General features: G+C 43.3%; 1 protein-coding gene across 1 annotated transcript in view; it reads left to right on the top strand.

Moving 5' to 3' along the window:
- Positions 1-16504, top strand: part of Fbxl13 (F-box and leucine rich repeat protein 13) — a 192677-nt gene extending 176173 nt beyond the window's left edge. The window contains exons 19-21 of the mRNA XM_031380084.1: positions 6380-6514; positions 13741-13904; positions 16145-16504. Coding sequence (XP_031235944.1) covers positions 6380-6514; positions 13741-13904; positions 16145-16346 — 501 coding nt within the window. The 3' untranslated portion in view covers positions 16347-16504. The remainder of the gene's footprint in view (positions 1-6379; positions 6515-13740; positions 13905-16144) is intronic.
- The last annotated feature ends 2478 nt before the right edge of the window (positions 16505-18982 follow it).

Below are 18982 nucleotides of genomic sequence, written 5' to 3'. Positions count from 1 at the left end.
CATATGTAAGGTGAAACTTGCCTAAAGTTAAACGAAACCTGTCAGGTTGCCTGCAGACAAAAGCAAATGCCAGGAGTCCGCAGTATGAAGTTATGCCACTACTTTTGATCCCTCTGCAACACACCTAGCATTTGCCCACTGTGTCATGCCTGATGTGAGCAGGGTATCTGCAGCGTGGCTCAGGAGGGCTGTGGTTCACTGGCTGTGTGATAACACTGGCAGGCCATTTAGAACTTCCTTGCGGTGTTTCCTTTCTAAAGCCCTCATGATGTTACAGGTTAAAGATGGTACCTCAGGCAGGCAGCTTTGGCCCATAATTCCCGAGTCTACTGCTGAGAGATGGAACACAGCATTTGTGATGTAGTGACGGTGCTGTCTCTGCCAAGTGCTTCTGGAGAACACGTGCTCTGTCTTCCCAAAGCCCATTTTCTTTCTTTTCCTTCTATGTATCTATGTATCTATGTATCTATGTATCTATGTATCTATGTATCTATGTATCTATGTATCTATCTATCTATCTATCTATCTATCTATCTACCTGTTGTGATCATAAAAAGAAAGATATTAAGAAATGTTCTGTCGGGGTGTGGGGGAAGAGGGTACCCAGGCGGGCCTATGCTGAGGCATCCCTTTCCTCTGAGGGACCAGACACAGTGGTATAGTATAGAAAAGAGTTTATTTAGGGCAGGGGGAAGGGAGTTAAGAGGGTAGAAGAGGCAGAGAAAGGCAGAGAGAAGGAGAAAGCAGAGAAGTGGAGGCCAGCCATGACCACATGGAGAGAGGGGAGAAGAGGATGGGGAGAGAGGGGGCAAGTGGGAAGCATGAGTAAGGAAGACAAGAGAACAAGAGAGAGAGGAGGGGCCAAGCAGCCCCTTTTATAGTGGGCCAGGTCTACCTGGCGGTTACCAGGTAACTGTGGGGAGGAGCATACCTGGCTACTGCCAGGAACTGTGGGGGTGGAGTTTAGACCAACAATACCTATATTGAATACCAACAATACATATATATATATATATATATATATATATATATATACAATACATATTATATTGTATATATACGTATATACAATACATATATATATATGTATGTATGTATGTATATTATATATAAATAGATAGATAGATAGATGTTTTATTTCCCTCTTGCAGCTGAGGAAAGGTAAGGTTAAGTGTTCTAGGGTCACACAGACTCAATAGATTCTCACTCCGAGATTTTTCTGCAAGGCTGGAAGCTCCTCTTGACTTGTTGATTCTACTACATATAAAATATGAGAAGCCAAAGCTGTACTGATGGTTCCTGAATTTAGTGTCTTAGGACGTCTGACAAAGCTGTACTGATGGTCCCTGGACTTAGTGTCTTAGGATGCCTGACAAAGCTGTACTGATGGTCCCTGGACTTAGTGTCTTAGGACATCTGAGATGCAGGAAGACATACTTAGTTGGCCATTGGTCTCAGTTGCCATTCTCCCGAGAAAACGAAAGGAAAAGAACAAGAATAGAGAGGGTGACTGGACAGAAACTCGGCAGCAGTTCCTAAGACTTATGACCTAATTAATTCCTCTGCCCTTCTTGTCTACAATGAGGCCAGGAAACCAAACCACTTACCTTGGAGAAATGGAACATGTCATGGTTGTCCTTTGTCCAGCCTGGCTCATTTTTATTTTGTACATAAAATCTAAAGCAAGAATATTTGATCACACTGTAAATACTGTTTGTTATTTACTGTGAATAAAAATAAAAACAACAAAAAACTCCACCTGTTTCTAGTTGTGCTGTGCCTCGGCCCTAGCACAAACCTTTAATCCAATAACTTTCTGTAAACAGGATTAAATAAAGTCAACAATAGATCAAGAGGTGGAGCAAGCAAGCAGGTGACAGGGAATGAACAGAGGAAAAACCATAGAGAGTAAGAGGAAGTCAGGAGGACGGATAGAGAGACACACAGGAAGTGCGAGGGAGGGGCATTAAGTTTGAAGGGTTTTTGAAGCAGTGTGGGGAAGGAGAACTTGCTGCTTGGGATGCTGGCTGAGGAGGAAGGGCAGCTGGTGCTTTCTCTGCCTCTCTGATGCTGGCTGAGGAGGAAGGGCAGCAGGGGGATTTCTCTGCCTCCCCAAGGCAGCAGGCTTTCACCCCAGCATCTGGCTCCTGAGTCATCTTTGGCAAATTTGAATTACTGCGATTTTGTTAAAAAACAACCACAACACTCTTCTGGATTTTTTAAAAACAAACCTTGCTTACGAGGTATAATCTGCAAATGGAAGATCCTCTTTTTGTTTGTTTCTCGGTCTTTCCTTTGTTTTTCCAGTGTGCATTCTGTTGCTGCTTATTGCTTATTGTTCCCCAGTTCTCCACCTCTCGGCTTCTTTTTATACACCTGCCACACTGTATTTTGAAAATAATTCCCCTATTTTAATCCAAATATATCATAGGATCTATGACATCAGTAAGCTATCCAGGTTTACTGACAACCATAGGTGTCCTGTTGAGAAAACATTTACTCAGAAAACAAATACGACAATTTATCTTGCTGTTAGAAGGAAATATTAGAATTTCTAAGACTTTTAGATTTTTTATGACAGTATTTATTTGATTATATCCATTTATAACATCACCAGGACAGGGCTCCAGGCTCTACGGAGTGGGTAATCTAGCCAGGACCACTCCCACCTGCTATGATGCCTGGCCGGATCTTTCAGAGGATATACCTCCACATCTCATGACTGTCTGAGGCCCAAGCAACTGAAGTTCTGTGTTTACCATATGTAATTCCAGAAATTTCATTTTTAGCTTTGAGCCAGCCCAACTAGTCCTCATTAAAGAAGTTCTTGAGAGCACAGTGCTTTCCCAGAATTATCAACAGAGGGAAAAATAAACCAAAATAAAACCCGCCAGCCTTGTAGTGTGCCTAATGGGGCTGTAATGTGGTACATTGTCAGGAGATGTGGCATGACGAGAGACAACAAAGGGAGAAGTTTTTGGACAAGGAGTTGCCACCTGTTGAGGTGGATTAATCAAGGTTTAGGCAAAAGAACACTATTGCAGCAATCAACAGATATGAGCCAAACTTAGTCCCAGCTACGTCCCCAGTTTAGGAATGCAGTTTTTAACTCCTAACACTGTGACTCAGCCCAGAAGACACCGGGAACACTCTGATGAAGTGACGCAGAACTTTTCTGAAAAAGTGTTAACTCATGGCAAGATAGGACGACAGACTGGAAAAGACCCTGACTTGACCATGTTTTCATTTCTTTCCACCTTCACTGTAAGAGACTGACTTGGAAGAGGCTTGGTGTAGCATTTTCCAAGATAAAGGAGATGGTGGGGTTGCTATGTGAGTGACTGGGCAGCTTTAGAGCTGGCAGGGCACAGGGCAGCTGTCTCTGGAGGAGAAGAGGGGATTTCGCTGTGTGATCATGTTATAACATGTCTGCAGACATAGAGTCTCTGGGCGACTTACATGGCTCTAAAGGAAACCATGAACTGCGGGAATTTAGCTCTCACAATTTGCCTCTGATTTAGCACAAACACTGCAACAAACTTTTGCCTCAGGTTTTCCATGTCTGAGAATGCAGCTGTGAACGTATCAGAGACTTTAACATTACTCTTAGAGTCATTGAATTTAAAAACCTCCAAGCATTTCAGTTTCAGAGACTAGTAGAGGGAACTGATCCAGGCAGTCCAAAGACACTGGCAGTGGGGGCTGAAGAGACACCCTGAGGCTCCCTTTAAAGCTAGCAGCTTTCAAGGAATTAGTCTTATAGGTCTAAATCGCCTATTAATTATTATCACTGTGTGTGTGTGTGTGTTTGTGTGTGTACAGGTGAGCCATGGTGTGTGTGGGGGGAGGTCAGAGGACAACTTTTGGGATCTGTCCACTCCTTCCATTGTGGTTCTGGGTGTTGAATGCTGTTAGTCAGGCTTCCAGAACCAGTACCTTTGCCCACCTCACAGTTTAAATACGGTTCTTGCTATGACTTGTCTCTGGTTCTTGCTCTCTGTCCATTCTCTAAGAGGAAATAGTATTACTGCGTACCTTGCAACATCGAAATTCTTGTATTATTAAAGCAGATTTGATTTTCTGTAAGACACTTACATCTGCATCCTAGTATTGAACTGGGCTATGTTCTGAATGTGATGCTTATGAAGGCCCATATAAACTAGCACAATTCCAGAGGGAACCCCAAGAGACTCATCACGTTCTTATTGGCAAATGAGCTGAGAGACAAAGCTATTGGTTCCAGTCAAAGATGGATTCCCTCTGTACTACCCGAGATATGTCCCTGTGCTTGATTATCGACAGTGACAGTGACCCTTCTACCCCCAACCGTGACTTCTTCCAATTTCCGGCAGCACTTAGTTCTGGACATGACAGATTTCCATGTAAAGTTAGTCACAGCACAAGGGTGAGTCAAGCACAGTAAATGCTTACCCCTGTGGAAAACTCAAGCTCTGCATGAGCTCAAGAGCAATCACTGTTGGCAGCTGTGGTCAGAAAAAAGGTAACTGCCAAGATTTCTTTCTCTCTGTAAGTATGCATTTTTATTTTAGCATTGGCATCATACACACAATCTATTAGCAGCTAATATTTAGTCTTCAAAAGTTTCAACTGTCAAAAACTGTAGTACATCACACTGCTACACATGCATGTGGATGGTGCATACACTGTGGAGTGGCTATGTCAAGCTCATTAGCATCCGTCCCTTCTTACACTTAATTATTCTGTGCTGAGAAGTTTTCAAATCTAAGTGTATGATTGAGCTGGCTAGTTTTTGTCAGCTTCACATGATCTTATTTTATTTTTATTCCTTCTCCCATGCTGTGTGTGTGTGTGTGTGTATGTATGTATGCATGTGCATGTGAGTGTGTATGTGTTTGTACATGCACCCATACACACATGTGTGTGCACACTACCCATAGAGGCCAAAGAGGGCATCAAATCCCCAGAGTTGGAGTTCATGAGGTTATGAATGGCTTGACCTGGTTACTGGGAACCAAACCCTGGTCCTCTGGCCTCTTAACTACTGAGCCATCCTTCCAGATTCCCATTTTGTTTTTATATACTATCCACTGAGTTGTGAAGTCATTGTAAAGCAGTAAACTAGCATATATAGTATTAGGTGTCAGAATGGGACTTTTAAGAAAAATCTGCTGTGTTGATTCTCTTCCCTTTCCTCCTGTGTCCTTCCACCCACCTATTCCACCCTACCTTAGTCAGGGTTTCTATGGCTGTGAACAGGCACCATGACTAAACTAACTCTTCAAAGGCCAACATTTAACCGGGGCTGGCTTAGAGGTTCAGAGGTTCAGCCCATTATCATCACGGTAGGAGCATGGCAGCATTCAGGCAGGCATGGTGCAGGAGGAGCTGAGAGTTCTACATCTTGTTCTGAAGGCAAACAAACAGGAGAAGACTGACTTCCAGGCACTGGGAGGAGGGTCTCAAAGCCCACCCCCATAGTGACAAACTTCTTCTAACAAGGTCACACCTACTCCAATAAGGTCACATCTAACAGTGCCAGTCCCTGGGCCAAGAAGAGTCACACCCGAGTCTCCTTTCTGCCACCTCATTTATTTAAATACAGACAGACATTATAAGCCAGGGTCCATAGATGAGACGTGTGGGTTTTGTCTGAGTCTTGGCTATCTTGCTCAGTATAATACCTCCCAGCTTTATCCATTTCCCTGAAAAGCTCCTGATGCTGGTTTTCCTCCTAGCTCAGCACATCCCTACTATGTCTGACAGTGTGCTCCTGTTTTCTATCTGCTGATGGCTTCTAGGCTGCTATACAAGGATCTCTGTGATAGATGATCACTGTGAGATTTCAAGTGATGCTGCAGTCTAGGTATTGTCTGCCTTAATTAGAAGAGGAAGCTGAGGCTCCAGAAGGGCTGTATCATTTGTCAAAATTTCAGAGGTGGTCATGATGGAAAGAGAGGAAAACTCAAAGGTGTGCTCTTCCCACCTTGCCTCCTGACACACCTGTCACCTACTCTTGCGTTCACACCTCTTCCCCCACTCATCTGGATGAGAATATCCCTGTTAAAATATACCAACCACATGCCACCAGTGGTGACTTCAGAAACACTGGCTTTTGCTAGCAGGAATGTGGCAATGAACTGTTAATTTGACGTGTATCTTTTGGCTATGCTGATTTGGGATGTAATGTTTTGTTGTTTTGTTCATGGAAAAAAAATATGTATTTAGAAGACCCAAATGTATACTAAATAAACCACAGCAGGTAAAGTGGTTTCAGATGGACAGAGTGTTTGGAAAAAGACTAAGAGAAAGTAAGGGAAAACAAACAACAAACACCTTTAAAGAAAAACTAAAAACAAAACAAACCCCCACAAACCTGTGACCCTGGAATCTCTTCTAGGCATACTGCAAAACCTCGCTGGACCTGGAACACTTGGATGTCTCCTACTGCTCCCAACTGACAGATGATATCATAAAAACTATAGCCATTTTCTGCACTCGAATTACGTCTCTCAACATCGCGGGATGCCCAAAGGTATGCATGGTAGCTGGAACACAGAAAAGTCAAAGGTCAGGACTGACAGGACCCAGGCAGGGCCACACGCAGGGCCACGGGCAGGGCTGCACTTGACCGATCACTGTCTTTGTGTCTGCCCTGGCTGGTGGAAATGATTGGATGAGTTCTCCCATCTCCAAAGTGGAAGTACCTTTAGGATTTTGTTGTATCAAAGTTGAATTTAAAAACATTCAAGATATTGTTCTCATGCAAATATGGTTTTTGTTTTGTTGTTTTGTTTGTTTGTTTGTTTGTTTGAGACAGTGTTTCTCTGTGTAGCTCTGGCTTTCCTGGAACTTACTCTGTAGACCAAGCTGTCCTGCTGTGCTGGGATTAAAGGTGTGTGCCACCACCACCCAGAATTATATGTAATTATAAGTTTGTGCTAGAGATTCACTTAATTCATCGATGAGCAGAACATGGCATAAAGCATTAGAAAGAACTGAATAGGGACTACAGAAAGAATGTTGACTTATGGGTCTCAGGTTAGGTCTAAAATTGGTTAATACTCTACAGGACAACATAGCCAGAACCTTGGTTTAGAGTTTCTTCCAGACAGGAATAATTTGCATGTCTCCTGTTTAAAAAACCACTAAGTGTTAACATATAACTTCACTGACTTTGGGTATGTGTAGCTAAGGTTTAACTCTCTAGGCATTTCCTCAGTGGGGCAGGTAGACAATGTCCCTGTAGTCTGTCGGAAGGTTATTTGATCATCTTTGGTCTTAACTTTGAGAGTCTATGACTTTCATGAAAAAAGTAGGATGAAATAGCATGAAATAAATGATGTCATTACAAACACTGCCTACATAATCACTTACAAGGAACAGGAAGGCATCTGCTGTCATACTGTTGTAAAACACAAATTGCTGACACTTAAATACTTGTTTTCAGAAATTTTTTTCTGTTGTAAAACACAAATTGCTGACACTTAAATACTTGTTTTCAGAATTTTTTTTTCTGTGTACAGAAAAGTCAGAAATGGAGAAGGTTTGTGTTTTGTTGTTTTAAAGGATGGAATAATACTTTCAAAGTATAATATAACCTCCTTCCCTTTGTCTTTAGAAACCCTGAGTCTGGGTTAATGAGGCAGATCAAAACTACACACATACTTTCTCTTGAAGCCCTGTCATGATGGCCACTGAGCAGTGAGGGCTCATTAGGATAAGACAAACAGGAGGGAGACAGAAGTAAGGAAACTGTGGGGACTTGAAACTAGGTGAACAGCTTAGGTGACACCAGCTCAGAACCCATGTCACAGGAGAGAAAGCTGAGAATGTCTGAGGAATACAGAGGGCTTTAAGCTTGGCAGCAGCATTGACTTCTGGGATGGTGTTAGGAGGGAACAAAACTCCTTGTTAATACTCTAGAGATGCAGAGAGACCCCAGACCTCCTCTACTCCACATCTTTGGGCAGGTCCCCACCCAAACCAGAAGCATGGATGGCCATTTTCTCAACCCTGACTGTTCTGAAGCTCCAGATGAGGCAGTCTGTCCTTGGCAGTGAGGAGGGAGGGTGATCCAGTCATCACTGGGTAGCTACCAACACTCCAGCCCTCCAGGCACTGCATCCCTGGCATCTGGGCCCCTGTATTTCCCATCTTGAAAACTGAGAATGTTTCCAGACACTGCCAAATGTCCCCCGGAGAGCAAAAGTGCCATTGTCTAGAGCTAGCAAAGCGAAGGGTCTCTGTGGAGGGAAGGCCATGCTTCACTGGGAGTTTGGGTACCAAAGTGAAATGGGGAACAAGGCTCCAGAACTTGGAGAGCAGACACTTTAGCACTTTTTCTGCTCACCCAGCCTTCAGAACGTGGCTCCCAGAACTTTCCTTCAGGCAGGAGATTAGATGCCTCTTCTCTAGAGACCTTGCCAGCCCACAATTTAAGATTGATAACTCCTGACAGGAGAGTGTTTTCAACTCACCCTCCGAGGTCACCCTTCATTCAGGTTTGGAGTGAGGACTACATTGTACACTTGGCTCCCACTCAGAGGCGAACCTTCCACTGATAACCATGAATGGCTCCCACTCAGAGGCGAACCTTCCACTGATAACCATGAATGGCTCCCACTCAGAGGCGAACCTTCCACTGATAACCATGAATGGCTCCCACTCAGAGGCTAACCTTCCACTGATAACCAAGAATGGTCAGGCAATCAAGGAAGTCTCTACACAGAAGATTAAAACACATATTATCAAGGAGAACGCAGCCGGCAAAATATTCAGAAGGAAGAAAACATAAACCATAAAAAGTGGCCAGGCTGTTAAAAGCTGGTTCTGCTGTGCACATCCACTGGCTTCTATTTGAATGGCATCAGCCCAGCTCTCAGGGCTGTGCGCCCTTGCTGGGCTATGGATTCAGATGCTTTCCTGTCGGCTTGAGTAGGTTGAGAGCGCTCTGGAACTTCCCAGATCTTCCACACAAATGTATCAGATAAAGAACCTTCTTTATCTTTAATGGCAGGAGGGGGAAAGTCCTGGTAAGCCAATACAAACTAAAGCTAGGAAGTTTACAGTAAAAACTTTTTTTTCTTTTGATAAGAGTCTTAACACTTAGCCCAGGCTAGCCTGGAATTTATCAGCAGACCGAGCTGGCCCTGAACTAGATGCCATTCTCCTATCTCAGTCTTCCAGGTGCTGGGATTACAGGTACATATCACCATGCCTAGCTACAGATTTCTTTTAATAATGAATTTGGTTAGAACAAGAGAAGCTGGAAGTTTTTTCTGGTCTGTGTGACGTGGTTCTGGAAGTGAGCTGGGTGTGTCAAGAAGCTCGGCACTTGGGCTTCCATGGCCACCCAGCTGCATGTTGACCGTAAGTGCTCTCAGGAGCTCTTGCTTGCATGGCTACCAGTACAGCTCACTGGGAACTACTCTGGTGATAGCACAAGGCAGATGGAGGATGGGGACAAGCTTTCTAGTGGCTCTGCTAACAAAGGAAGTCCAGAAGAAAGAGCACAGGAGAGAGAGAAGAGGACAAGGGATTCTAGAGGCAAGAGAAAAGACGTGACACAGATAAATTAACATTAAGTGCTCACTCTGTACTTAACAGAGGGGGAAGAAAGGGAAGTGGAGTAGAGCCCTTAAGAACAATAATAGAAGGGCTTGGCTTTCCCGGCAGATTGTGCTAGTCAGATGGTTGTCACGTGGCTGTCCTGCTTACCTGGGTCAGTTTGAACGGTCGAGTACTTGCCTCCCTTGGCCATGGTTTAGAGTGTAGGTCACCATCATGGTTTTCCAGAAGCTCACTGGTGAATTTTGAGCATGTATACATTACAGCTATCTCTGGAAGGGCTTGCTTTTCCCATCAGCCCCCTCACCTCCATGTCAGTCAGCACTGCTGGGCCCTCATGTCTACAGCACTGAAATGCCAATGTTGGAAAATGCCTCTGACACCAGAAAGGGACCAATGACATGGGACCAATGCAAAGGCATGAGCAGTGTTCTTAACAGTGTGACCCACCCTCTTATCACCTTTGGTGAGCATGCAGTAGGATCATGAGGACTTGAGGTAGGAATCAGTGACAAGAATAAAGGAAGAATAAGGGGAGAAGAAAGAAATCGATGACAATAGTGAAATATTAATACAATTTATCTATGAGGGGAAAACCTCAAGTAGCTAAGGGCATAGAAACCGCATTTCTGTTGGGAGGTGTAGGCATGAGAAGACGACTCTGTATCCTAGTTACCAACTCATCTGAGGCTCATACACAGCACAGGACAAGATGTATGACTTACAGATAGGTAGAAGGGGACAGACAGTCATCACTTCACAAAGCTGAGGAAAGCTGCTACAGCGGGGGCAAGTTCCCACTAGACATGTCCCTTATGCTACAGTCAAGGGGCTCCAGAAAGCAGTATCCTGAGCCCCAACTAGGAGTTATGTATTCCAAGGGCCAAAGTGGCATGCTAAGATAAATTACTGAGGGGGGGCATCCTGTTTGCAGGGGCACTGGAGCAGAACCAGGGTGTCCAGCCAGGCCCCAGCTAAGGATGCTGTACTTCAGGAGTCTAGCTATTCTTTAGCGCTAACAGTAGGGGAGAGCAGGGAGCTGGATGAATGCACAGCTACCTGGGAGACTGCTGGCCATGAGTACATCTCAGGCGAGCATTGCATAGGCAGCATCCCCTGTAGGTTTATGGGAGACTGCCGACCGTGTGAGTACATCTCAGAAGGTAAGCTTTGCAAAGGGAGCATGCCCTGTAGGTTCATGTGTTTGCACACTTGGTCCCTAGCTGGTGTCACTGTTTCAGAAGGTTGCAGAACCTTTAGGAAGTGGAATATTGGATATTCTTTCAGTTTAAGAGATTTCAACATGGTCATACGTCAGTTAGAGGTTTTATAATGGTTATAGAGAAATGATCAATGGATTTTTTTATCATGGCTGACATGTGATGTTGGCTAATGTATATAAATACATGATATATATATATACATATATATATAATGTATATATACATGTATATATAGAGTATAACATATATGCATATAATGTATTTATAATGTATATCATCTGTTATCATGCAACCAATTACCTCCAAAATCAATGGCTTAGACAACTCACATTTAACTTTAAAAACATTTATTTTTAATTCTGTGTTTGTATGTGTGTCAATGTAAGGTTGTGTGCACATGGGTGCACCCACAGAGGCCAGAGGTGTTGGATTCCCACTGGAGAGTCACAGGCAGTTATAAGTAGCCTGATATGGGTGCTGGGAACCAAACTCAGGACCTCTGCAACAGCAGTACACATTCTCGACCCGGGACATCTCATTTTGTTTGCTCACAGTCCAATGGGCCAGCTGGTGTCAGCTGGGTGGCTCTTCTACTAGCAGCTGAGCTAGGGCTGTCCATGTGGCTGTGACCACCTGCTAGCTCCACTCAAAGCTGGCTGGTATGGGGTCCTCGGCTGAGAAGAGTTCTTTCATTGGACGTGGTGTTGCCCTGCCACAGGCTCTATGAGCTGCTTGTAGGCCAGCAGCATCTTCCAAGAACTGGATTTTGAAACCTTTTTTTTTTTTTTTACAAATTTCCCAGAACCTACTAAAGACATACTATGGAATGCTCAGAAGTAGTTAGATTTTAAGGTGACACATTTCTAATGGTGTCTCCTTCACTAATTTTTAAAGTAATGTGCTTATATTTCTTCCAAAATAGGAAATAGCTTCATTTAAAGAAACCAAAAACAGCTTCCCAGAGATTCAAAGGAAGTCGGGTTGGGAATAGCAATCTGTCCAGTGGGCCAAGGCTAGGATCTTGTATCTGAGTCAGGAATATAGCCAACTCATCTCTGTCTCCAGTTTCCAGCCCTTGAGTCATAAACCCCCCAGACATCGCCTCCCTACTGAACACACGGAGCTTCCAAACTAGAGACGAGGGCTCTTTTCAGGTCTCTGAGCTCTACCTGCCCGGACTGTCCCTCACCTCAGTGTTCCTCTATGACACCAGACCCTCAGAGACTCAATTACCATGGCAGGGATGTCTGAGGAAGTTTTGTGAGAACCAGTTACAGTTCTGAGCCTTAGTTCCAAGCATGTTCTGGAAACAGGGAATGCCTAGACAATGACAACATCTACTTTCTCATACTTGAAAAGTATACATTTCAAACCATGGGCTTTTCTGCATAATTCTTTTAACTTTATATTAAAAAACAATGAGCTAAGTCTCATAGTATATATTTTTTTAAGCACTGGTATATATAAAGTAGGAAATTAAATCCAGTTGGAAAAATTCCTTTGGAGAGAGTAATCTAGCTTACTCTACAGCAAATTTTAGTTCAGCCATAAATCAGAAGCCAGACCCCAAGCCAGTGAAATAAACTAGAAATGAAGCTGCATTAAGTCTGCAGGACAGCGGGACAGACTTGGACAGTAGAAGAGTGGCCAAGGTTTGCTGAAACTTGCCCTGTCTGTTGCTTCTGTTTATCACCTTCTTGCCATACAATGGCTGCTCTCTGTCCAGAACTGGGGCATCATCCTTGCATATGATCTGCCAGAGATGCCCCAGACCATTCTCATGGTAATATGATCCTGTATGGAGATGAGCCCATATGTATATTTCTATAACATATAATGGTATTAAGCATATTTTTCCAAACTGGCAATGCTTTACAGAGGATTTCAAGCATGGACAGCCCTGCTGATGTAGCATTTCCTAAATTCCTCATAATGGCACAACAGGTATTAATTACTAAAGAAAATCTGAGAGTTTCTCATCCAAACCAGAGGATGCTTAAGAACAACAACAAAATCACAAATCCGCTTGGAATCTCTTGAGGCAGGCATTTCACTCTTGCGATCTTAATTTGGAAGTAGTTGAACCACAGACCTGGCTTATCACAGAACAAACTCAGTGTCTTAGTCAGGGTTTCTATTCCTGCACAAACATCATGACCAAGAAGCAATTTGGGGAGGAAAGGGTTTATTTAGCTTACTTCCATATTGCTGTTAATCACCAGAGGAAGTCAAAACTGGAACTCAAGCAGGTCAGGAAGCAGGAGCTGACGCAGAGGCCAAGGAGAGATGTTCCTTACTGGCTTGCTTCCCCTGGCTTGCTCAGCCTGTTCTCTTATAGAACCCAAGACTTCCAGCCCAGGGATGGCACCACCCACAAGGGGCCCTACCCGCCTGATCACTAATTGAGAAAGTGCCCCATAGCTGGATCTCATGAAGGTACTTCCCTAACTGAAGCTGCTTTCTCTGTGTCAAGTTGACACACAAACCCAGCCAGTACACTCAGTGAAAGAAAGTCTCCCAGGATCTTGATTTGCTTACTAAAGCCAGAATGCTTGCTCCCCTCGCCGGCCACTGACTGCCAATGTTTATGCTCCAACTATCCATGCAACAGTGTCATGAAGGGGGCCCTTTGGGAGGTAAATAGACTTAGAAGAGGTCGTGGAAGGGAAGCTGCTATTATGGGTTATGTCTTTATCAGGAGAGGCAGAGTTCTCCATGCCACTATGTCTACAGTATAAGGCAGACATCTGCAAACCCGTGCCTCACCAGACACCTCATGTGCAGTCGTGTTGATCTTGGTCTTGGATTTCCCAGGCTTCAGAACTGTAAAAAATAAGTACTTGATGTTTGAGCCACCTGATCCATCATCTTTTATTACTGCACCATAATAAGATGCTGCCCTCCCCCACCCCCCTCCCCCCGAGGACAGAGCTGCTCAATAACTGCTGCTTACTCTGGCTGTATTCAGATTACCGACTCGGGGATGGAGATACTGTCGGCGAGGTGCCACTATCTGCACATTTTGGATATCTCTGGCTGTATCCGACTTACAGACCAGATCCTTCAGGACCTTCAAGTAGGCTGCAAACAACTCCGGATCCTCAAGATGCAGTTCTGCAAGGCCATCTCTCTGTAAGTAGGCAGCTGGATGGAAAAGGGTGTGGAAATGCTAGGAGAGCTTGGCGTGTGGCTGGACCATTTGTAAATACACAATTTATATTTTGAATAATTGAAGCCAACATTCTGAGCTGAACCAAGCAATTCCTTCTAAAATTAACTTTGTAGTTTTATAGTCCTCCTACAGAAGCCTTTAATCTCAGCACCTTCCCCTCTCTGGCCAAGCAGGTGCCTAAAGTTAATTCTGCCCCTTATCACTTAGCTCCAGATCTGCTGCTGAAATGTAATGCATGTAGGTCATCTCCCCAAAGCATAAGAAAACAATGACAAACAGTACCCTCCCCAGAGATTGGGAGACCTTGCAACTTATGGGTGCTGGGCTTCCTTGCCGTGTGGAAGCCTCTCTACCTGCTATTTGGACCACGGACACAGTAATGTGTGTTTTCACTGAAGCCTGTAGGTAAAAGAGTGAGAGAGCTGGGATATGAGGGACCAGAATCCAAAAAATGAACAGAATCAGAAGCGCATGTTGTACTGTTCATTTCCTATGGCTGTGGAAACATGCTTGGGTTAGTATCACTCTCCCTTGTGCCACTGCATCCCACAAACAGTGATTGGACCTAGCCCATTGTTCTTCTCTGTACTGAGTCAACAGCAACTTCTTCTTCAGGATTTTTCCCAGGGCCCTACTATTTCATACATTTCTTAATACCACAATTTTTTTTAGACCCAAGTGTGACAAGATGGATAGCAAGTGCATTGTGTAATGCATTCATCACAACTTTTATAGAACTAAAACTTGAAACTGTTAATGAACACTGACGTTACTCTGACTTGTAGCTGACTGAAGAATTGTACTGCACATTTCCAAACTTAGCAATGAGTATTCAGCTTCGTATCAACTGTCCACAAGTCTCTAAAACCAATCCTTTTCAGAAACCACAGGTAACATTTGGTCAGCTTTCAAGTCCTTTGCTCCCTAAACAGGCATTTCCTTTCCCTGGAAGTCTGCTGTCTCTGTAATGTCCTTGTATGAGAGTCAATGCCAGCAACCCTGGCATACACACTGTTGTTCTTCAATGGTTTAGTTTTCACTGGAGACCTTGTCTACCTACCTAATAGTAGTTTATTCCTAGGTGCCTAGGTGTTCTCTCTCTTTCTCTCTCTCTCTCTGTGTATACATATATGTGGCTTTTTTTCATTTATCATGAATGAGATTATTCCCTATTTTTTCCTTATTATGTTATTGGTATAGTTAAAAAAAAAAAGCTACTGGGTTTTGGTTGTTGCTTTTTTTTTTTTATAACTGAATACTGAAAGTGTTTATCAGATTTAAGAGATTTTTTTGAAAATGTCTTTTAGACTTCAAGAGATTTTGAAAAGAGCCTTTAGTGTGCTTTACTGTGTGACCGCACTGTCTACAGATAACTTGAGCTCTCTCCCGTTTGGATTCCACTCTTTTGCTTGGATTCCACTTATTGATTTGGCTAAGAATGTAAGCATGATATTGAATAAGAGCGAGGAGATTGCATACTCTTGTCTCATTTCTGATTTTAGAAGAATTAGTGTATTTGTTATAGGTTGTCATGTATAGTCCTTATTATGTTCAGATATGCTCTTCCTACCCTTAGTTTTGTTTATAGTATATGACCTTAACATATTGCTGCATTTGGCTGTAATTCTGTTGAGAACTTTTGCATCTCTGTTCACCAAGGAAGAGCAAATATGTTTCGTGCACATGTATGTATGTATGTATGGGTGTGTTCTTTGCTTCCTTATTTCTTCCTAAGATAGAGTAACAATATTTATAATCATTTAGTCATGGACATCTTCGAGTCACAAACTTCCAAGACAAATATATACTGGAGACAAAGCTAAATGGAGTTTTAGAAGGCTCAAGGACCTCCCTGGAGTCCATCCCTCCATCCACAGGGGTCTGTGAATTCTGACACATCAGCCTTCACAAAGTGGGTGGGTCAGGTTATTCCTTCTTCAAAGAAAGCTGGAGTCACAGCAGGCTGTGTGCTTACTAAGAAGCATGGAGAATGACTTCTGTGCTCGCGCTCCTTAGCTACGCAGATTCCTCACCCCTCAACTGCCTGGTAAGGCCTGAGCTGGCTAAACTACAGACACGTAGGCCTGGGGAACCTGATTATTAGCACAGTTCCCAAGCTTTCCCTCACAGAATTCCCTCCAGTTTGAAAACTGTAGAAGTCACTTCTGCATCTCACTTACACTAAGCACTGTCATTGCAGGGCAGCGGCTCAGAAAATGTCCTCTGTGGTCCAGCATCAGGAATACAACTCTGACTCTCCTCCACGTTGGTTTGGCTATGACTCTGAAGGCAACCCTCTTGAACAGATTCATACTCGAGTACAAGTCAGAACGTACTCGGAACTGATAGTCAAAGAGTCGTACAGCAGCGACGAGGAAGGTCCAGACTCCAAACACCAATAGGAAAACAAAACATCTAGAATGGCTTCCTTCCCTTCATTTGATGTAAATACTGGAGTTGCTGGTTCTCAAAAACAATGCCAAAGAGCAGCACACCTCTGCTTTTTATTTCAATTGCAAATGTCACCTTCATATAAATTAAGATTGCAAAGGTAACCTGATCAAGTTACCTTTAAAGATCTATTTATTTAACTGTGTGTGTGTGTGTGTGTGTGTGTGTGTGTGTGTGTGCGCGCGCATAGGAGCCCACAAAAGCCAGATGAGGATATTGGATGACCTGGAACTGGTGTTACAGATGACTGTGAACAGATGTGTGGATGCTGGTAACCGAACCTGTTTTTTTTTTTTTTTTTAACTTGTATTTATTTATTTTATGTACATGAGTAAACTGTGACTGTACAGATGGTTGTGAGCTGTACCATGTGGTTGCTGGGATTTGAACTCAAGACCTTTGGAAGAGCAGTCAGTGTTCTTAACCACTGAGCCATCTTACCAGCACCCCTGAACCTGGGTCTTAAAGCCAGTAAGGACTTTTAACCACTAAGCCATCTCTCCAGCTCCAAACAAACTAATAGTTGAGGTGAGCTGATCAGATCAAAGGTTACAATGTAGGAAACAGCTCCACAGGTTTTGGTTTTTAAGAAGTAGAAATTGCTTTCCAGACAGGAATGGAGAGCAGAGATAGCCATGGAAATCGGCCACATGTCAAGCCAAGGTGCTAGCTCTGAGGGTCTGTAAAGCTTTAGGAGAAATGGCAGAAACATACAATTTTAAAGGCAAAAAGCAGCTTTCTTGTAATTTCCAGATATTTGACAATAAAGGCGAGCTAAAGGAGAGCTCTAGATTCGACACGCAACAGAAGCCAGTAAAGAGAAACAGGAACAATGTGCCCCAAGGCCGCTCCTGGGACACCTCAGGCTTCTTATCATTGGGACAACACAGGGATTTTTTTTTTTTTTTTTGATTAGGAAGTGTGGTTTTAATTGAAGAAGTGTGTCACTGGGGGTGGGCTCTGAGGTTTTCAAAAGCCCATGCCAGGCCATCTCTCTCTCTCTCTCTCTCTCTCTCTCTCTCTCTCTCTCTCTCTCTCTCTCTCCACCTTCAGCCTGTAGATCAGGATCTAGCTCTCCTCTATGACTTCAGCACCATGGTTGATGTCATATTCCCTTCTATGATGATAATAAAGTAAACCTCTGAAACTATAAGCAAGTCCCCAGTTAAATGCTTTCTTTTGTAAGAGTCCCTTGGTCATTTTAGTTGAATGAACCAATAAATTGGTTGAATAAGAATGCCCATCATAGGCTCCTATATTTGAATGCTTAGCCATTGGGAAATGGCACTATTTGAGAAGGATTAGGAGGTGGGGCCTCAACACCGGGATTTTTAACTATGAAATGCCAAAAAGACAAAAACCAAACACTTTCATGTTTAAAGACTAATTTAATATGCTTTTTATCATGGACTTTACAAATTTTCAGTGAACTACTTTTGCCAGTCTAGAGTCTGATGCTGACAGGCCAGGAGAGCACAGCTATTTTCCAGCTGCCACACACAGGCTGTGACAGTGCACTGACAGGAAGTCTCTTGTCCAGCTCCTCAGCTACTTACATCTTAAATGACTTTAACTTCTTTGACTACAAATTGAAAATAAAGTTAAAAAATTTAAAGGATATTAAAAAGTTTTTTGGAAGCCTCTACACCACATTATTGGGTATTGTTATCAGGTAAATGCTTTTAAATAATTTTCCTCCTCCTCTTTGAAAGAAGTGATAGAAAGGCTTGTGGGAGTGGACACCTCCCACAATCTGCTAAACAGCAAATTTTAAGATCTGCCAGGGACTTAAGCTGACTATGGCTGGAGTGCGATGCCTGCTAACTAAATTTGGAGATTTGTAGCAGCTGCATGAAAGTTGGCTTTAGAAGTCTGACCCCGGAGTGTTTCATATGCACAGCTAGGGAGACATAAAAGAGGCAGCCGGCTTCTAAAGGAGTCCATCTGCATGGGAGAAAAGGACAAGGAAAAACATCCCAGCTGTACTGTGGAGAGACTCAGCAGGTGGCTTCACGGTCAGAGCACATCTCAAACTTTTGATGTCTTTTGAAAACCAAGAACTAGAAGCCTGTTCACTCACCCAAGGAGATAAACTTGGGACCACAGCAATGACGGGAAGGGCTTAGAATGAGGAGGACGAGCTGTGCAAGGAAGCACAACCGTAAGCATTCCTAGCTGAAGTCTATCTAACTCATGATCCTAGCTGAAGTCTATCTAACTCATGATCCTAGCTGAAGTCTATCTAACTCATGATCCTAGCTGAAGCCTATCTAACTCATGATCTTAGCTGAAGTCTATCTAACTCATGATCCTAGCTGAAGTCTATCTAACTCATGATCTTAGCTGAATATCTAACTCACTCATGATCCTAGGTGAAGTCTATCTAACTCATGATCTTAGCTGAAGTCTAACTCACTCATGATTTTAGCTGAAGTCTATCTAACTCATGATCTTAGCTGAATATCTAACTCACTCATGATCCTAGCTGAAGTCTATCTAACTCATGATCTTAGCTGAAGTCTAACTCATGATCCTAGCTGAAGTCTATGTAACTCATGATCCTAGCTGAAGTCTATCTAACTCATGA

The sequence above is a fragment of the Mastomys coucha genome, unplaced genomic scaffold (assembly GCF_008632895.1).
Source record: "Mastomys coucha isolate ucsf_1 unplaced genomic scaffold, UCSF_Mcou_1 pScaffold19, whole genome shotgun sequence".
In the NCBI taxonomy this organism is placed as follows: Eukaryota; Metazoa; Chordata; class Mammalia; order Rodentia; family Muridae; genus Mastomys; species Mastomys coucha.
The sequence above is the reverse complement of the archived record's forward strand: the minus strand, read 5'-3'. Positions and strand labels throughout refer to the sequence as shown.